The sequence below is a fragment of the Bos javanicus genome, chromosome 22, assembly GCF_032452875.1.
Source record: "Bos javanicus breed banteng chromosome 22, ARS-OSU_banteng_1.0, whole genome shotgun sequence".
Classification (NCBI taxonomy): Eukaryota; Metazoa; Chordata; class Mammalia; order Artiodactyla; family Bovidae; genus Bos; species Bos javanicus.
In genome coordinates this window covers 45046454-45067315 of record NC_083889.1, presented here as the reverse complement: position 1 = coordinate 45067315, position 20862 = coordinate 45046454, and the positions used below count along the sequence as shown (strand labels likewise).

At 37.8% G+C, this 20862-nt stretch overlaps 1 protein-coding gene across 10 annotated transcripts in view; it reads right to left on the bottom strand.

Moving 5' to 3' along the window:
* Positions 1–20862, bottom strand: part of ERC2 (ELKS/RAB6-interacting/CAST family member 2) — a 993593-nt gene that overhangs the window by 497186 nt on the left and 475545 nt on the right. For all 10 annotated transcript variants that reach the window (XR_009732518.1, XR_009732519.1, XR_009732517.1 and 7 more), the window contains one exon: positions 12058–12251. Coding sequence is in view for 7 of the 10 variants with exons in the window: in XM_061396628.1 (XP_061252612.1) it covers positions 12058–12251 (194 nt within the window). In the remaining 3 variants the exon portion in view is untranslated. The remainder of the gene's footprint in view (positions 1–12057; positions 12252–20862) is intronic.

Sequence of the window (20862 nt, the reverse complement as noted above, 5' to 3'; positions counted from 1 at the left end):
TGAGAATCACACGTTTTCACCTTTCCTTGAAAAAAATTATTGTAAAGCATAAGTTATTGTATACACAGCTGTACATGCCAATAATGACAACACTTATATTAACAATGTTACCAATTAGAAAAAAAATGGAAGAAAAAAAATCAATGGGCAAATTGGAGTTAAAACCTAAGTTTCACTGTTCCTGGGCTGAAAAAGGAGCAAAAAGAGATTCTTCAATGGGAAATTTGTTTCCATTTTCCCATTTTCCCCACCTACTCTATAGTTTCTCAAGTTTTTCTACTGAAAATGGTTCTATATAACCCACTTTGTGCAGGAGCTGCGATTTAGGAAAAAGAACTTTTTTCCATCTCCATTAAATAGTTGCATCCCTAGAAAAACCAGCCAATTTCTGCCTTACTATTCTATTCTACTTTTTACGTTTATTTAATATTATATAAACAAAGAGTAGCTCTAGTGTTAAAGGACCTGCCTGCCAATGCAGGAGACATAGAGACCCAGGTTCGATCACTGGGTCTAGAAGATTCCCTGGACAAGGAAATAGCAACCCTACCCCAGTATTCTTGCCTGGAGAATCCCATGGACAGAGGAGCCTGCCGGGCTACACAGTCCGTGGGGTTGCAAAGAGCTGGAAACGACTGAAGCGACAGTATGATGACAATTCTATTATATTTTTAATATTATAAATGATTTTTAACTATATAGTATTAATTAAATTTAGACTGAGAAATATTGAAATCATCAGAATTATCTTCAAAGGAAAATTCTAAAGCCTTTGTTAGATATATCAATGACAAAGTAGTTTCTTCAGAGGAACACACTCAGTACCCATTCATTTTTAAACAGGTTCCCCCAAAATGTAGGCTTCACATAAATGTGACATTACACAGTGTGAAAAGTCCAAGCACCTTTACCCAATATGGAAGAAAGCTCCAGTCACTAGGTGGATAGGTTTCTCTACAGCTCAGGCTGGTATTGTGGGTAATGAAGTGACAGAATTCACATTTCATAAGAAAAGCCATATAAAGGAAACAAGATATTATTTTTCTAGAAAGTGATTTATAATAATACTGAGAAACCATTTTTCTAAAATTCCTTCCCCTTCTCAACATTTACAAAAAAAGGCTAACAGATCTTGAGAGATTTACTATTTGCTGATATTCATCCATATGGTAGCACCAACCAAAAGCCAGGAGCAGGGGGAGGAAAAGGGAAAAGAAAAGATTTTGAAAAAATATAAATGAATCGTTACCTCTACCAACTTGACATCTCTTATTCAGGGGCCAGGACTTAATAGGCCTACCCAGGACTCTCTCTTGATTTTCCTGCTGTCATTGTTTTAACAGATCTGCAAGTTAAGAATGGTTTTACTCATTTCGAGGAACCTTGGAAACACACTGCACTATAAAATATTCACACTACAATGCAAATTGCGTTCCTTCCATCCTATTCACTATTCTGGAAGGTACAGATGGAGCGCCACAGCAAGGACTTAAGCAGAAGTTAAACAGTAAAAATAATACAGAGTTTAAAGCCCTAGTTCTACAAATTGGAGCTGGCTCAGCAAAACATTAGCCATGGCAAGTCCCACCAAGGCCAGCTCGGAAAGGTGCAAGAACCAATCCCTGGCTACATCTCAAAGGTTCAAAACCATTTCTAAATATAGATCCCACTTTATGTTTGCAGGAGCTGTAAATCAGAGAAAACAACTTTTTTCCATCCTCAATAAAATATTTGCACCCAAAGCAAAATCTACTGATTTCTGGCTCTCTACCAGTTCTGCTTGGGCATAAAATTTTCTGACACTTCACCAGAAATGTCAGCAATAGTATAAGGCAGCTTTAAAGAGGGAAATGATTTTCTGACCTGTGGATAACCTCCTCAACGCCAACAGGAAAAGGAATTTTTAAAAACACCTGAAACCTAGTTTTTCCAGTTATTAGTATAAATGGCACAAACTATTTTTCTTAGTGGCCAAATCCTTCCTTATAGGAAGTACTGGTCTTTGAATTCAGTGAGGGGAGGGAGTCATGCTATATCCTTGACACCCAGCACAGACCCTTGCATGGAGAAGGATTTTTAATGAATAGTCTAGAAAGGAGTGCGGGGGGTGGGGGGTGGCGCATGGAGGAAAAGAGGAAGGGGGAGAAAAGGAATATGGAGGGAGGGAAGAGGGAACAAAGAAAGGAGGGATGAAGGGAAGGAGAGAATGAGGTCAAGTTCAGAAAGAGATCTTTTCCCTCCCCTTTTACTTGTGTCTTTATTTTTCTTGAAATTTCAAGCATCTTATTTGATGATAGAAAACCAGTACCACTCATCTTTTCTTAGAGCTTCCTGCTGAAGCTAGACATGATATCCAGGGCAGTCAACTCAACCTCCAGAAAAAGCTGACCAGCAAGTCTCTGTAAGGACCACGTAAAGGGTAGAAGTGAGACAAAGCTAATGGAAGTTCCTTTCTTCAACAGACATGCAGTCAACAACATTCAGGAGTATGAACTGCCACCTCCAGTGTGTGGCACAGCTCCACATGCAGCTGGAGACTCATGCAGTGCCAGAGAGGCCACTGTCTACTGGGAGACACAGTGCAATGATTACCCTAATTCAAGCTAGGGTATGACACGGGTCAAGGAAAAGCGTTCGAAAAAGCTCTGAGGAGATCAGGACAGGGAGAACTGCCTCTGCCTGAGGCACTCGGGGAGGAGATGAGAGTTCAGGTGGCCCTGCCAGGGCAGGATCTGTGCACAAGGAACCAGCTCAGAATAGGGAATGTGGGGAGAACGGGGAGGGAGGGCATGAAATCAGGATGAAGGAAAAGGCTGGCTGCATAACAGACAGTAGTCCCCTCAAATGCCTCATGGGATACAACCTATGAACACGGCATTTGGGAAATCATGGATTAAACACAGTTGCACAAGTTTACTTCCTACCGGCCTCTCACAGTCTTTACTATGCAACTGGAGAAGTGGCCAAAAAAAAAATTTTTTTTTAAGTAAATCTGAAAGGATTAGTTTTTGGAGAGGAACCCCAATACCACTGCTTACTAGCTATATTAACTTTAGCAAAATATTTACATTTTATGAACTTCAGTTTCTTTTTCTATAATATGCAAGAAATGACAGTTGTTATGAGAAGTAAATAATACTCAAAATGACTAAATCAGTACTGGCATTTAGCTAGTGTTCAGTTATTACTGCTGCTGCTATTTCTGTTATTATTACTAATATCAAGGTGCATTGTGAATATAAAAATGAAGAATGTAACACATAGCATTTCTAAACAGTTTGGTCAGTTTTTCATCAGGTATTCTTTGAAATGCCAGGCCAGCATGTAGTGCCCTGCCTAGCACACAGGAGGTATTTATTCTGTCTTTGTGGAGGTAACGGGTCCAAGAACTGACCCTAGCAAAGAGCAAACTGCAGGATTCTCTGGGCAAGGTATTTTTCATTATTACTTTGGGCAACAGGCCTCTGAGGTCCAGGAGTAGCGAACTTAATCTTTTGCAAGAAGAAGGAAGAATTGAGAGTACCATTTTCAACTCTGGGGAAACATTACAAAGAGTTTATTTTGATAGAAGTGTTTGAAGAGATTGTAACAATGAGCTCACGCCTGCTGCCAGGTGCCAGCCATCAGCTCGAGCCTGCTTGTCAGGGAGATGCACAAGGCCCCTCACCAACAGCCCCTCCATCAGACATATGCAATAAGAATCCCAGAAAACCCACTCCAAAAACAGCTATTTCCTCTCCAAGAGGGGATACAGAGTCACAAACAATAAAGCAGCTGACCGAGCATCCATAGCAAACTGGAGGCTGGGAAAGGCCAGGAGAGGCCTGCACTTTCTGGTTTAACTTCGTTGATTCTCTGGAAGGATTCTGGACTGAATCCCTAAGGATACTTTTCCTTTTTTTGGTGAACTGCTACATATATTTACCTAGATAATCTCGTCTCTCATAAGTCACAGGCTAATCTCACAAATAGTTTCTAGAAATGAGCACACATCACATAAACCCACCCCTGAGTACAAAGCAGGATCTCGCTAAACTTCTCTAGCTTCCCACTGGTTTGTGGGTAAAGAGGTTCTTGAGAGAAGTGGAGTTTTGTGGAGCAAGACCCTAAATAGGTTTAGAATATGACATTTGCATTTTACCAAACCGAATACTTAACATCTGTCTACCTGAATTTAAGCATGAGCATCTACACAGAGTTTGAAAAAGAAATGAGACCACTTTTTAAAAATAGATGGAAGAGAGAATTTCTCATAGAGTCCATAGCAAGACCCAAGAGTTAGTGACGTTTTCAAACTTTGGATTGGGAGATAAAGAGCCACAGGGCAGACTACATACTTTTACAGTAAGAAAGATCAGATATTTATAAAATATATATGATAAATGTATACACATATATATGTACATGTACAAACACAAATATGTGGTATCTCAACTGTGCACTATATAAAGAAAGCACAAAGGCCAGAGATCCTGTATTCAATTGTTACATTTCATTTTGTCTTAACTGATAAACCTGGAAGGGGTTGGGAAAAAGCAAAGTTAACTCTGGAAACTTGTCAAATCTCAGAAAATTTTGAGGACTCCACAGACTTGTTTCCGGAAAAGCAGGGCTGCCCAAGTCTTCCTGCTAAAAATATAACTACAGACTGTTCACAGTGGTTGCTCATTTTCTCCACTGTGTTCACTGGGGCAGGAGGTTAGATGATGTTGAAACGATCGGAATCTTGTGTTGACCACTGTGGTTCTCCCACTGTAGTGTAGAGTTGGCCTGCACATTTTATCAAACCCAATCAGCACACCCTTGTCCAGAGAACCCCTAATACCCACAAACTCTCCAAGCCCTAAACCTGCATCCCATTTTCTGAGAGTCTGAGTTCACATTCATTCGCTACACAAAAGGAAAAGAAAACTAAATACTGCACAATACAGTTCCTGCACATAAAAGACACAGTAAAATACCTATGGACAGCATCTGAAGGCTGGGAACCTGAGGTGTGAGAATGAAAGGGGTCCCTGGTCTCAAGGGTTTAAATATCAACAGGTGCAGATTAGGGGTAGCTAAAGGAAGGCAAAAGGAAAGAAAACAAAAAAGACAGGCAAGGAGAAAAGCTTAAAGGTTCTTAAATGAGCAAATCCAAAACTTGGAGGAAGGGTTTGGATGCCATGGAGCCAAGGCCCTCCTTCCCTACTCTCATTACTATGCCTGTTTCTGCACATAGGGGCACCGACAAGTGAATTAACAGTCATTAGGTTTTCACTGAGAGCAGTTCTGTAGGGCCATGCCTTTAATCTCTGTTTAGATCTTTGTTTGGGGAATTACTAAGAACGGGCTTCCTTCACTGTGATGAAGTTCAAGGCAGTTCCTGTGGGACACCCAGTGTGGTATGTGGGAATGGCAGACAGTGGTTTCAGTTTCAAGGACTATGAGCCTCACCACTGGGTTTAGAGCAGGCAGTGGGTGGTGGGTGGGGAGAACTGGTGTGTGGGTAGGAGGCCTAGTTTTGGAATTATTCACTACTGGCTTAGGTGATGAGCAGTGGACAGAATACAGAGGTGCATAGCCCGAATACTGGAAAGAAAATAATGTAGCTTCTCTTTTCAGAGGCAAGCTTTATGATTCTTAATTCAAATCTTTTTTTTAAAGTCCAGGTAGCCCAGATCATACAATGAGCATCTTGTAGCATACTCATTGATTGGATGATAAAGAAATCACTGGATATTATTATGTATCATTGAAAGGAAAAGTTTTGCTGGACTTAAAGAAGAACCAATTATTGACTTGAGCCCCCTGTGTTAGAGAAAGCAAACCCGGGATGTATTTTCAAACAAAATGTCCACTTTGCTTCTTAATACTGGGGTGCACACAGTCAACAATGAATCTAGTTTTACATTTGGCTCCATATGCTATGCCCTAGGTAATTAAAGAATATCTTATGGCTAATAAAAATGAAGTTAAAAAGTTTATAACCAAAACAATGACAGGAAATAACATGTGTGTACAATATGTTACTAACATACTGATAATTTTCAAAAGTGACTTTACAAAAAGTATTATAAATCTTTCAAAACACAGTGATTTATTAAGCGAAAAGTCTGAATGGTTTGCACTACTAAATTTTGCTTTTAAGCTGCTGCATCATGAGCAAATCTTTTGTTCTCCTAGGTTAAATTTAGCATCCTGCATTTGATTTTTCCACTGCTCCAAGGTTTAACATCATGTAGCTAATTTTCTGAGCTGCTCAGGAGAAATGCACTTGGGAGCTTTCACAATGATTTCTTTCACTGATTTTATAATCCAGGAAGAGAAAGTATCAAATAATCCAATAGTGATCCATTTTCATCATCTTCTTTGCCTTTTCCCACCTATACAGTCTTCTCATAAAGTAAACCTTCCTTAGGCATGGCATGAAATGAAGGAAAAAAAAAGTGGCTGCCAGAGGAAAACCATTTCAGAAATGTGTTTGTTAAACAAGTGCAAGCAATAAATTGAGCTTAGGCGAGAAAGGCGGTTAGAAGAAAAACTTAAAGTACTGACCTGAGAGTCAAGCTGATTGGAGCAAGGGTGAAAGCGGCAATTTGGAGGATAAGCAGAAAGGAAAAAGGGATAGCAAAAGAGAATAAAAGGAAGGAAACGCATTAGTTTTAAACATACAGCCAACAGAAGTTACATTAGCAGGTTTCATAACCAAATGAAGGACAATAAAGCGACTTTTATCTGATATTACCACCCAAAAGCCTGGCACACATTGTAAGCAATAATATTAATTATTACATGCAAGAAACCAGTCTGTCATTCACATAATCTCAAGCACTGATGTGAACCAGAGGTGTATTCCAGCAACCCAATGGCACAATCTGCCCTTTTCTGGATGAATATTTATATAAAAAGTTCCTATCTGTATGTGTGTAAATTTTTATTATTTAATAAACTAAAATGGAAATTACTAAGGTATTAGAAAAGTGGTAAGCACTTATGTCAGAAAGATTTTACTAGAACCAGTAAGTTGGAAGACTATATCCTATGAGATATTTTTCCTTCACTGTTAAAAACCAAATGGACCTGAGCAATCTGGCTTTCTATTTGAAGATTTACATTTCAGATGCTCACAGGGCACTGTACCTCGCAAGATCAAAGACTATGAGGACACCTTCAGGTGAGGTGCCACCTGCCTATCAGCCTCCCAAGACAAGACAGATTATCTTCCAAAGCTGAGAGCAATTTTTTCAGTTGTGAAAATGAGGATCAGACTTCATCATTGCAAATATCCAGACACTGGATAACTAATTTATAGCAGAATATATAACATGGCCTTCTAATCTGTCAAAAAATAAAGTCTCTTATGCAAAGCAAGAATTAAAAGAAAAACAAAATTACATCCTCTTCCGGCTACCACAGAAGTCATAGAAGGCATTCATTTTCTTAACCTATAAAATACCCTTTGCAAAAAATCAAGTGGGTTAACAAATACGTGATTAGCTATCTGCTCAGTGGGACCCCATTATGCCATACTATGAAGAAGTAGTTTGAAGCATTTCACACAAAAAGGAAAAGCAAAACAAATCTTCAGGAGAAAGCTTAAACAAAAACATTTCAGAGGAAAACAGCATTGACTATAATGATAAAAATCAAGTGGAACATTCTAGATTAAACTCTTGGTGAAAGCATCGAGCCAATGCTTTGTGTCTGAAACTCCCCTGCAGAGTGTTTCATGACAACAAATGTAGAACTGATCAAATATAAGAGTTAAGTCAGGCCACGGTCTTTGTGGGCACTCTAGTGATGTTGGCCCCAGCTGATGTTTCAAATCTTTCAGGGGTATATCAAACTGAGGTCCATGGCCAACCTTTAAGGAATGGAATCCTAAACTAAAATAACCAGCAAACATTTAAGATTTAGTTGCTTTTTTCAAGGGACCCTTGCTGCCTCAAAGGCATCTGTGATATCTATGACCTTCCCCAAAAGGCTTATAGGCTAGGGTTGGTATAAAACCATCTACCACTTTTTCTTAAAGAAATTCCTTCAAATGCATTTACAAACATTAATGGAAATTACTTAGAAAGAAGAGTTTATATCAAAACAAATAGAACTGGTATCAAGTTTCTTCCGTGTACCATGAGACTTCTAGATCATATTATCATAATTAAAAAAAAATAAGCTTAAGTTTACATTTTGTGAAAAGAGTTCTGAAAGGAAGCAAAGAAATTATGTAAGCATGTTATTGAGAAAATTCAGAGGGAAAAATAACAGTCTGTTTCTCAACCTTAGATAAGGTACTTTTAGGCATCTAACATAATTTCTCATTGTCCAAATGTCTGGTAGCATTAGTCCTGATTCAGATAATTAAATGCTATCTTGTTTTCTATTCTGATGTTATGTTTTAGGAGTAAAAATCTCCTGTGAGACCCGCTCTCCTCTTCACAGTGGGGAGGGATGTGATCGAGGGCTCAATTTGGGCATTCCTTGCCCTCTAGACAAATACTGACAAAGCCCCTAACATATTTAAGATAATTACATCAAAGGTCGCCTGACTGATTCGTTCCCATGGTGAGATGCCAGAAATCCTGTGGCAGCAAGCTTTGTTTGACAGACTCTGCCTCTCTCTTTCCCCTAAGGCACTAAAGGATTAATTTTAACTCTAAATAAAACACTTAGAGACCTTGATGGGCAATGACACAGGAAGACTACATATTTCATTGCCTCTAATGAATTAGCTACTCAATTGTGCACATACAAGATACCTATCATTGGTGATCACATAAAGACTTTGGCCTGATTTGGACCAACTCTCAGGGACTACTCAAAGTCCCCCAGCTACATTGTGTCACTGCCCCCAGAGCAGCCTGCAGTCCAAGGCAGAAACTCCTACTGAGCCATCAGCATCAAGTCCAAGAGTTTATGCACAGAAGGGCACATGGGGACCACACTGGAGCAATATGCACTTTGAAAAGCAGAATCTTTAATGACTGTGAAAAACATCATTCATGTGGAATTTTAGAGGTAAATGCATCCATATAAGTACCAGGCATGTGCTATTTAGAAGGTTTTATCAGGGAGAAAGTAAAAAAAAAAAAAACAAAAACTAGAATATTAACAGAAAAGAAAGCAAACACAAATTGCCCTCTGAGAAAGAAGTAGGCCAGTGTCAGTGTCATTTGAGTTATTCTTAACCCCATACCTTGCGTTGCACATGACTGAAGTTCTGGAGTATTTTAGAACACAAGCTGCTTTTTTAAAAAGGTCTGTTTGCTCTGGTAGGTCACATTACAGACCAGAGACCACAGATTTATTTCAAGTTCAATTTCTTGGTTTTCAAAATCACAAACTTAATTGCAAACACTCCTCTATGACTCCAAAATGGAGATATATGTCACATTGCTAAGTAATCTTTAGTTCCCAACATTATGAGGTATGAATTTTGTAGTTTAAGCCAGCAAATAGAGATACTGCTCAATTTGAAAAGGACTATCTGACAACTCGAGGAAGATGCCTTGGTCAGAATACACATGTAACCGAGCAGATAATGCGTCAGAAAGGCAGGCCAAGGCTGAGCTCTCCTTTTCCCAAGAAACTTCCCTTCTTGGTCTCCACCCCCCACCTCCTTCTGGGTCTGGGCTCAGACATTTCCCAGACTATGCTCTGCTTCTGGACGTGAGACATAGGCAGGCAGAGAACTGGGACGGAGTCAAGTCCCACCACACGTTTTATGAATTACAGTGCCTGGGAGGCATCAGCTTTAAGGAGAGGCAAAGGCAGAGATAAAGAAAATGTGCAGAAAGTACATAAAGATAAATGCCTGTAAAATCACTGTTGTTTTAATACATTCCATATTGAGGAAATAAAAACGTGAATATTCTTGATGATTTAATGGCAATAACGTCCAGCTAAGTAAGACCTGTTTGTCCAACTAGACAATTATGTTATTTTATGCAAATATTTATAGTAGCTGATCCTGATTTTCAATTACAGTTCTGAAGGGCTGGTTTAGTGTAGAAAAATGCCTTCAAAATGTTGGGCACATCACTTTCTCTCCTGAAAGGTAGTAAAGATGAAGCAGATCTCCACGGGCCAACAGCCATGCCTCTCGGCCAGCTGTGTGACTGCTGAGTGCTACTGGACTAGCTTCTTCCTTCTGGCCCATTCTTGGATGGGACTGTTCTCAGTCGCTCATCTGTCAGACCTGGGTTCAAATCCTGACTTTGACTGTTATAAACTCCACAACCTTGAGGAAGTCACTTAATCCATAAAATGCTTTCTCATCTATAAAGTAATGACAATGAGACTTCCTGTGTTGTGGGCAGGATTAAATGTTACATAGTATTTGCAGGTCAAGTGCCTAGTACAGTAACTGGTACACTGTGAGCATAAAAATATATATCATCTATTATGATTATAATTACTATTAGTAATATTATCTAGGGCATCTTCTCTATGGCTTACTTCTCAGAGAAGTGGACTAGGAGTCAGGAAACCTACATTACACTTTTCTCTTTTTCTGACCACAGGACAAATCTTTCATTCAACCTTTCAAAGTCTCAATTTTCTCAGCAATAAGAAAGACATGATCATAACGTCCCTGTAATTTCAAAGTATCTTTTTGAGAAAAAAATTTGGTCCTAAAATATAGTTCCAAAATAGACATGTAGATACATCTAAATTAATAGTATTTTTAATAATCAGTAGGCTGGCAGAATGAATACTTGTACACTTTGAAATTCAAATGAAACCCTTAAGGATTTTAATTTGTACTCTTACCAGAAAGGAAGTCTTGATGTAATTTCTAAAATGGGTCATGCTAACAAAAATCAGATTACCATCAAACTAATGCTAAGATTTTTAAATGAAATATGTTTTGGAGTTTGGGTACATTACACATTAACTTTTAAAATGTTGAAATTTTATCAAGAATCAACCCATCCATTTAATCCAGAGCTAGATAATATTGAGAATCTGTTTTAGCATTCAGGTGTTCATAAGGATATAACCGCCTCACCTTACACCAGGACTTGGTACCTGCAAAATGTGATACATTTTAATAGGTTGTTAGAGATTTACTTCTGAGAAGATTCAAAGTCATACAGATGGCATGAAGCAGAAGCAAAACCTGAACCCAGGTCTTTCTGTCACTAAAGATCACGATCTGTCTAAATACAAGGTCATAGAGAGCTATTCTGCGTATGCCTTGAGGTCCTTTAGGGCCTCACGAGTGTCTTGATCAGAGCTGGCAAACATTCACTGATTTATTCAAAATCTGCTGATCTCTTCCATATGGACTGAATCTAGGAAAGACAAATTCTGCCTTACTGCTGAACCAATGAGCAATCCTCAGAAGTAATGGAGTTACATAAGATTATTCAGAAATTCTTTCCTTACATGAAATATAGGAAAAAGCATTGATAGAAAGCTTAAATTTAGAGTACTATACATAAATACAATAGATTTATCTGAAAATCTAATTACTCTGGAACCCTGATATAATCCTCTTTGTTTTTAGACATAATTTGCTATCAACTCAGCCTGCCTTAGACTTTATTTAAACATATTTATTTACCAAATGGCATAAGGTCCTCTTAAAAGATAAGTTCCAAGATGAATTTGCTGTGGTGTGCTAAAAGATATCCAAAGGATATGAGTTCCTTTTCATTTCCCCTGTCTTGAAAGAACTCCCAACTATATTCTTCCATATTCTATGCTTAAACCTAAATGACAAATGCTTGTTTTTGATAAGAAAAAACTGAGGTTTCAGGTAGTCACAGCTTCAGTCTCTTACACACTTTGCTGACCCAAAGGCTAGATTATGGATATCACTCAAGAAAGTTGATAATTATTTTTGCAAACACCGAAGAAGTATATAAGCCCTCAAAAGATAACCCAACCAACTTCTGAGTCTCTCACAGAAACACAACATTATCCCTACAAGCTATGTTCCTTATAAGTAATCTGTTTCTTCCTTGAAATATGAATGTACATTCCAAATTTACCACACCCTGAGATGGACAACTAAGCAGCTAATGTTCACTCTCTGTTGACAATTTACAACATGACTGCAAAGTTTACCTCTCAAGTTCTGCAATTTTCTTGTCCTTGTCATTCTTTTCATTCTCCACCTCCTTGAGGATCTCCAGCAACCGGTCAACTTCTGCTTGGGCCTTGCCACACTCATCACGGTAGTAAGATGCCTCTTTGTCAAGCTGTTTCATTCGGTCTGCAAATTCTGGGTTCATCCTTGAGTCATCTTCAATATTATGAGCCTTCAACATTATATTTTTAAAGAATGTAGTTAAGATAACAATTTAGAACAGTAGACAATACAGTCACCAATGGCCCAGAAATTAACTTTGGAAAAAAAAATTATCAAGAATTATGGGTATACTGTCAGTTAAAAGGCAAAATAGAAAAATCATAAATTTCAGCTATTTTTTTAAAATCTTGATTTTTAAGGTGGGTTTCTTTTACTGTTGTTATTTTGTTTCATTAAATGATGCTACTTTTTGCTTTTTTTTTCCCTTACAAGAAATGGGGGCTTGGTGGAGGTAGAGACAATAATATGCTTATTTCTGGTGTTTTGGCAAGGAACTAAGACAGTTCAACTCCTCACAGTCAAGCAAGTGATTCATACCAACAGCTTCCTTTTCCAATACAGAGAAATTGAGATAAAGCAATATTAAATTATTTCTCCAAGAATCATCAAGGGCATGTGTAAAGCCAGGTAACATATAAGAGACTGGATGACTGATCATTGAACATTTCATTCCACTGAGAAATTTCAGCAGAAGATGCAGAATGAAAGAAAGGCTTGAAAATGCAGAAGGCCTTTCCAGCTAACAGTCATACCCATACATTCTTGTTCTTTTGATTAAATTAACCTGAACCGGGAGGAGGATGAGCTCGTTCATGAACAAGCACACAGACAAGAATCCGCAAACACATGCATGAGAGGGGTAATGGTGGAGGGCAGCTTTACACACGAGAACAGACACAGGCAACAACACGGTAACAATACTGCAGAATAATTTGCAGCCAAAGTATTTGTGGCTTTGTGTGTGTGTGACAGTGTGTTACGGCTTTTTTCTTTTTTTCCCAAAATAAACTTTTGGCTGAAATATTCCCAGACAGATGAAAATAACACTGCACTGCAATGTTTTGCCTACCCCTTGTTTCCCATTATTCCTAATTGACTTCTTCAAAGAGCAGGCAGGGAAAAAACAAGTAGTTTAACAACAGTGCACATTCAACACAGAAAGTTTAGAGAGGTCATATTTGTATATATCTCCAAAATCCATGTGTGAAATAATAAAATATTAACAATTTATTAGGACTTAAATTGCCCTGCTGTCTTCCAGGTAAAACAGATGTCCATTGGATTTTTATACACTTAAAAAAATTTTTTTTCAGGGAAAAAACAAGGCAAGCAAGCTACAACTACTGTGGGGTCAAATGAATCATGCATGGTTAGAAAAATTAAGACTAATAGTACTGTTAGAAGGTTGACAGTCTTTGCAATGATTTAGTAGAAAAAAATCCAAAAATTAGTATAAAGAAAAATAAGTTTCTTATTTATGAAAAAAATAATTATTTTAAGGATATTTTTGCATGTAACATATTATTTAAGCATGAGGATAGATGGGGAATAATTTGCTTTCATGTTCTTTAGTCTAAGATTTACTTATTCACAAACTCAACTATGCAAAAGGACTTGGAAAAAATGTATCAATTCAACACAGTGTCAGGCAGCTTTTTATCCACATTTCTCAGAAAACATTAATTTTTAATTATTTAGTATGTACACGGAGTTTCATTATAATAGAATACAATAGAACTAGTGAGTTTTTCCATTATAATTAAAATAATTTGAAAGAGAACCCTGAGCTAACATGCCTTTAGGAGTTTATTCATCTAATAACTTTATTTTCAATTAAGATGAATATCAGAATCTGTTCATCTCTTATCAAAAATGTAGATACTCATTTTTAAAACAAAATACTTCTATTTGTGATACTAATCAACTCATTACTCTTGTAACAGAAAAGCATTTAAAATGCACAGTTTTTAGATTATAAGAGAAAGAAAACAATCATTTTATGTTAATTCTCTTCTCCTTTAGACTCTGATACCATTACTCTATGGCAGCTAAAAACCTTTTCATGGCAGTTTTCTCACACTACTCAACCAGTGACATTCAAAAAAGAATGAACCAAGTAATGACCAGCTATGAGCACTCAAATGAATAAATGTTTTAATAGCTTCTTTCTGATGAGTGAAAATTCCTTTCACAACTCAGATTTGAAGATTCACAATAAACTAGCAGTTAGTTGCTGTGGTTTATTTTGGTTGTTTTTATTCCTAAGATAATTATTATCATGAGTTTTAACAGAGGGGTACAGGATTTCTAGTTGTAAGACCTAGATTCTAAATCTGGCTTTGTGTCTTATGACTATGGACAAATAAATAAGCCTTTCTAAGGACAGTGAAAACTAGAAAATGACAAACATGGGGAAGGTATTGTTCATTTGGGGTTTTACTGTGATTATTATTTCATAATATGTATCCCATCAGTGGGGCTTGCTGTACAGCTAAGTTGATGTTTGTTTTTCATAGACAAGATACTACATGCACCTTAGAGAAGCCTCCCTACTAAGTTTTCAGAAAAAGCAGTGTGCTCGTGATAGGCATGTGAGCACATTCCTTAATTTAGCCGCTTGAAGAGAATATGATAAACCCAAGCAAGTTTTCAGCATGGGGTGAAATTAGACAGATTGCTAGTCTTTAAACCTAGCAAGTGAGTGTGGTTAAGGGACTTGTGGAACATTTCAAGATAAAGATGACCTAGGAAAAAACAATCCTGAATCTCCACTTGTTGATGTCATGTGATGCCACATCTAGGTCATGTTATTAAAATAAAGACCACAGCCAAGTTTACAGCTAGCCTGCTGTCTGTTAGGAATTAGTAGGTGCTAACGATTCTTTCTTTCTTTTTTTTTTTTTTAATTTTATTTTATTTTTAAACTTTACATAATTGTATTAGTTTTGCCAAATATCAAAATGAATCCGCCACAGACAACCTGAAGAACACTTTTGAATTAAATATATCTATTTATCTCCATATCAATATCTACTGATTTCTGGGCAAAAGAGATTATGTCAAAGCACATTTGACATGGGTGCCGGAATTCTTGACAAGGTTATTAAACAAAGCTGTGGATAGATGTGATTTTTAAAATATTTAAGTCAGTAGAAAGCTGTAAGAAAGAGTCATATAGAGATGAAGGGTGACAGCTGATTTGGGGTATTCACTAGGGTCCTTGTGACGACCCAAGAGAAGACAGATTCACATGACTAGAGACTGGCAAGTCCTGATCCATCCTAAGCAGTGGAGGCAGAAGTCTTCCATAGAATTTAACCAGCTGTACTCAGCACGAATCACAACTTTGCAGAGGATGGGCTGAAACTGTTAACTAGTACAGCATGAGTGTCTTATACTGTGATATATATACAGGGCGGCGGGGATTAAAAAAAAACATGAGGAAATTGAGTTTATAAAGTCAATGCTTGTCCAAAATTATAAGGCCAGAGCCTCCTCTTTAAAAAGAGAGAAGGAAGCATTTTCTTTGCCTTTAGGCAGTACTCCTGCCTTTTCAAATTAAAACATGGGTTTTTAAATCTGGACAGGAAGCTTCTGATGGGGGTCAAAAGTAGGTAAGATATTTGGGCTTAATGTACTTTAGGTACTGCAAAAACATAATACATTTGAATAAATCATTACCTGGACAAATTCCTACCATGGCATTCTGACCCATTCAAGGTTTAGAATGAAAATAAACAGTAAGTACTTCTTCTTATGAATCTGTTGGTTTTAAATTAGTTCCCCCAAAAGGTCAGGAAGCAATTGTCAATTCCTTTCATCTAAGACACAGCTTCATTCACTAGTCAGGAATCTAGCTCTTAAAAAATGCAGATTGCTGTGGATTTTCTTTTAATGGTTTCAGAACATATTATCATAAATACAATTACACACATTATCACTTTCAAAGACATACAACTGTCATTAAAACCAAAGGAATACTGGTGAGCATTTTTTGTCCTAATTAGAGATTTACCTTTTTCCAATTAAACAGGTCAGTTTAAAAAGCAAATCCAGGTATCTGATTCTGCTTCAAAATATCTCTGGTAACTTTTAGAGCAACTTTTAAGCATTTTATAGAAACAGAAAATTGAGAAAAGAACATTTCAAAAATGTCTGTATTACAAATTAGGTAAGTAAAATTTGAGGGTCCCCCAATTCTGTTTCTTCCATTTCCATATGTAAGGACCCTCAAATTTTTCCATATGTAAGGAAATTTGTCACAAATGGGAACAATCAAAACAAAGTTTGGAGCCTCACAGATGTGGGCAAGCTTGGGATTTTGATATGAACTGGTTTTAAAAGTCTGAATCAAGCACAAAAGAGAAATTTGGTCATGACTCAGGAGGAGTATATAACAATACCTAGTGGTTATTTTAATGAAATAATTTAGAACTATTTCAGTAAATAAGGCAAAATTTCAGATTAATACTATATCCAAATCAAAATTAAAAGCAAACATGCCTAAAATGATACCAGGATTGAGAGTACCAATATGAAAAAACACAAGTTTATTAACACTACTCTTGTGAAAGTTAGCCACTGATTATTTTCAATAAAATGTTAGTTCATCATTCCAAGTGCCTAGAAAGGAAAGTATTAACTTTAGTCCAGAAGCCTGCTGTGAAACTAGGCAGGGGATAGTCAATGATAATGTTAAATAACTTTCTCTCTTTGAGAAGGGCCTTAACAATTTTAATAAAAAATCGTTTTTCTCCAACAAATGATTAGTCATGACTATGAAGTATAAGCAGAACACTAACTAACGAATCTGAGGACTCTTCTTTCATGCTGCTTATTGTTTTAGCAATAATTTGTTAAATTTATGCACTGTTACTCTATTACAGATCTTTAGGGGTTTAGTGTCTATTAACAACACTTTCAGAGAAGGCAATGGCACCCCACTCCAGTACTGTTGCCCGGAAAATCCCATGGATGGAGGAGCCTGGTAGGCTGCAGTCCATGGGGTCGCTAAGAGTCAGGCACGACTAAGCGACTTCACTTTCACTTTCCACTTTCATGCATTGGAGAAGGAAATGGCAATCCACTCCAGTGTTCTTGTCTGGAGAATCCCATGGACGGAGAAGCCTGGTAGGCTGCAGTCCATGGGGTCGCACAGAGTCGGACACGACTGAAGCGACTTGGCAGCAGCAGCAACAACACTTTCATATCTTAACAAAAGAACAAGGTATATAAACTACTCTAAGTGTTATATTTTATTTCAGTCTTCTAAAGGAAGTTCCAATTGTCACATAATTTTCAGTTATGAACAAAATATTACTTTTTAGAAAAGAGTTTTTATGGTGATTATAGAAATCTAAAATATTGTAAAATTTAAATTTTATTTTAAATCTAATTAATTAATACCAAATATAATAGCTGAGTAAAAAAATACACCTGGAAACTAATAATGATGTATCTTTGTGCTTAGGAAATTATGTGCTTAGGAAACTTAGTGCTAAAGGAAATTATTCTTGCACAATTCCAGCTAACTATATCTAGAATATTCAAATTTTGCATATTATAACAACTGTTTCAAAAAGAAAATTCTTATCATAGATGAAACAAATTAGTTATTTATAATAAACATAAATAAAAGTTCAAAATAATTTTCTTAAGTTACCCTTCTACAAAAGAAAAAGAATCAATTTATGCTTAATACTTTTTAAGACCTTTCACACAAATATATATTAATACAATACCTTTTAACTAAGGAATTTCCTAAAATTAACATAGAAAAATAAGTAATTATCTGGATGGTATGATTTAAAACTCTAATTTCAAATCTTAAGTGTTATTTTGAAAATAATTTGAGTTCTCTCAGTACTGAAAACCTAGATTAAATGTGAGGCATCTGTGTTTGTGTGTATATATGTGTTAGTACATGCTACATGCATGCTCCAAATTCTCTCTTAAATAGCTGTAACTTTACATTGTGTCAGAGAAGCTAGTGTATGTGTGAATCAAATAGTTTTCAGCTACTGCTTTAAAAAAAATCTTAAGAAGAAGCCACTGTTCCTACACAAGGACTGTGAAAGCATTTATAATGTAGGCTATCATGTCTCTGAGATTACATAGTCTTACAATGAAATAAAAATGACGAAGAACTCACTGAATATTAACAAAAAAATTTTTCCCTTGTATTGGAAAAATGGTCTTTTTCTTGTGAGCCCTTATGTAAAATACGAGCCCTAGAAAGAAGAATTCTCACTCACTATTTGATACTCCCTAGGGTTGCATAGAAATAGAGGAAAACAACAGAATGGGAAAGACTAGAGATCTCTTTAAGAAAATTAGAGATACCAAGGGAACATTTCATGCAAAGAATGGCTCGATAAAGGACAGAAATGGTATAGACCTAACAGAAGCAGAAGATATTAAGAACAGGTGGCAAGAATACACAGAAGAACTGTAGAGAAAAGATCTTCACGACCCAGATAATTAATGATGATGTGGTCACTGACCTAGAGCCAGACATCCTGGAATGTGAAGTCAAGTGGGCCTTAGAAAGCATCACTATGAACAAAGCTAGTGGAGGTGATGGAATTCCAGTTGAGCTATTTCAAATCCTGCAAGATGATGTTGTGAGCTTCACTCAGTATGCCAGCAAATCTGGAAAACTCACCAGTGGCCACAGGACTGGAAAAGGTCAGTTTTCATTCCAATCCCAAAGAAAGACAATGCCAAAGAATTCTCAAATTATTGCACGATAGCTAGTAAAGTCATGCTCAAAATTCTCCAAGCCAGGCTTCAGCAATATGTGAACTGTGAACTTCCAGATGTTCAAGCTGGTTTTAGAAAAGGCAGAGGAACCAGAGATCAAATTTCCAACATCCGCTGGATCATCAAAAAAGCAAGAGAGTTCCAGAAAAACATCTATTTCTGCTTTACTGACTATGCCAAAACCTTTGACAGTGTGGATCACAATAAACTGTGGAAAATTCTTCAAGAGATGGGAATATCAGACCAACTGACCTGCCTCTTGAGAAACCTGTATGCAGGTAAGGAAGCAACAGTTAGAACTGGACATGGAACAACAAACTGGTTCCAAATAGGAAAAGGAGTACGTCAAGGCTGTATATTGTCACCCTGCTTATTTAACTTCTATGCAGAGTACATCATGAGAAACACTGGGCTGGAAGAAGCACAAACTGGAATCAAGATTGCTGGGAGAAATATCAATAACCTCAGATATGCAGATGACACCACCCTTATGGCAGAAAGTGAAGAGGAACTAAAAAGCCTCTTGATGAGAGTGAAAGAGGAGAGTGAAAAAGTTGGCTTCAAGCTCAACATTCAGAAAACGAAGATCATGGCCTCTGGTCCCATCACTTCAGGGCAAATAGATGGGAAAACAGTGGAAACAGTGTCAGACTTTATTTTGGGGGGCTCCAAAATCACTGCAGATGGTGATTGCAGCCATGAAATTAAAAGACGCTTACTGCTTGGAAGGTAAGTTATGACCAACCTAGATAGCATATGCAAAAGCAGAGACGTTGCTTTGCCAACAAAGGTCCATCTAGTCAAGGCTATGGTTTTTCCAGTGGTCATGTATGGATGTGAGAGTTGGACTGTGAAGAAAGCTGAGCGCCGAAGAATTGATGCTTTTGAACTGTGGTGTTGGAGAAGACTCTTGAGAGTCCCTTGGACTGCAAGGACATCCAACCAGTCCATTCTAAAGGAAATCAGTCCTGGGTGTTCATTGGAAGGACTGATGCTGAAGCTGAAACTCCAATACTTTGGCCACCTCATGAGATGAGTTGACTCATTGGAAAAGACTCTGATGCTGGGAGGGATTGGGGGCAGGAGGAAAAGGGGACAACAGAGGATGAGATGGCTGGATGGCATCACCGACTCGATGGACATGAGTTTGAGTAAGCTCTGGGAGTTGGTGATAGACAGGGAGGCCTAGCATGGTGCGAGTCATGGGGTCGCAAAGAGTCAGACACGACTGAGCGACTAAACTGAACTGAACTGAGGGTTAGGGGTAGCGGCCGAGAGGAGCAACCCCACGTCTGAGGTCAGGGGCAGCTGTTGAGAGAAGAAACGCCATGTCCAAGGAGGAGCAACTGCATGGGCGCAGGAGGGCCGAGAGGAGCTACTCTACATTCAAGGTCAGGAGGGGTGACTTGTCCAAGGTAAGGAGCAGTGGCTGCACTTTGCTGGAACAGCCATGAAGAGATACCCCATGTCCAAGGTAAGAGAAACCCAAGTAAAATGGTACGTGTTGCAAGAGGGCATCAGAGGGCAGACACACTGAAACTATAATCACAGAAAACTAGCCAATCTGGTCACACGGACCACAGTCTTGTCTAATTCAATGAAATTAATCCATGCTGTGCGGGGCCACCCAAGACAGACGGGTCATGGTGGAGAGATCTGACAGAATGTGGTCCACTGGAGAAGGGAATGGCAAACCACTACAGTATTCTTGCCTTGAGAACCCCAAGAACAGTATGAAAAGGCAAAATGATAGAATACTGAAAGAGGAACTCCCCAGGTCGATAAGTATCCAATATGCTACTGGAGATCAGTGGAGAAATAATTCCAGAAAAAAATGAAGGGATGGAGCCAAAGCAAAAACAATACCCAGTTGTGGATGTGACTGCTAATAGAAGCAAGGTCCAATGTTGTAAAGAGCAATATTGCATAGGAACCTGGGATGTTAGGTCCATGAATCAAGGCAAATGGGAAGTGGTCAAAGAAGACATGGCAAGAGTGAACGTTGACATTCTAGGGAT